The 245-nt window shown below is 35.5% G+C and overlaps 1 protein-coding gene across 1 annotated transcript in view; it reads right to left on the bottom strand.

Moving 5' to 3' along the window:
• EMH_0056600 (uncharacterized protein) overlaps nt 1-205 on the bottom strand; it is a gene marked incomplete at both ends in the record, with an annotated part of 3,669 nt that extends 3,464 nt beyond the window's left edge. Inside the window, one exon of the mRNA XM_013497373.1 lies at nt 173-205. Within this exon, the coding sequence (XP_013352827.1) occupies nt 173-205 (33 nt within the window). The remainder of the gene's footprint in view (nt 1-172) is intronic.
• Between the last annotated feature and the right edge of the window lie 40 nt (nt 206-245).

A 245-nucleotide genomic window follows, 5' to 3' on the forward strand; every position in this document is an offset into this window, starting at 1 on the left:
GCAATTGGTTTTCTTCTGCTTCGCTGCATTTGCTGCTATTCTGCTGCTGCTGCAACTTACAGCAGGAAAATAAATTAAAATAATTTTGGGGGTTTACGCCGTTTGTCATTATACAGACAAAACCCTAAACCCTAAACCCTAAACCCTAAACCCTAAACCCTAAACCCTAAACCCTAGAGATCGCTATATGTGAAAGGAGAAACATAATTGATAGAATTAAAAAAAAGAAAAAAAAGAAAATATTG

This window comes from Eimeria mitis, genomic scaffold (genome assembly GCF_000499745.2).
Source record: "Eimeria mitis Houghton genomic scaffold, Emh_scaff2634, whole genome shotgun sequence".
Taxonomy (NCBI): domain Eukaryota; phylum Apicomplexa; class Conoidasida; order Eucoccidiorida; family Eimeriidae; genus Eimeria; species Eimeria mitis.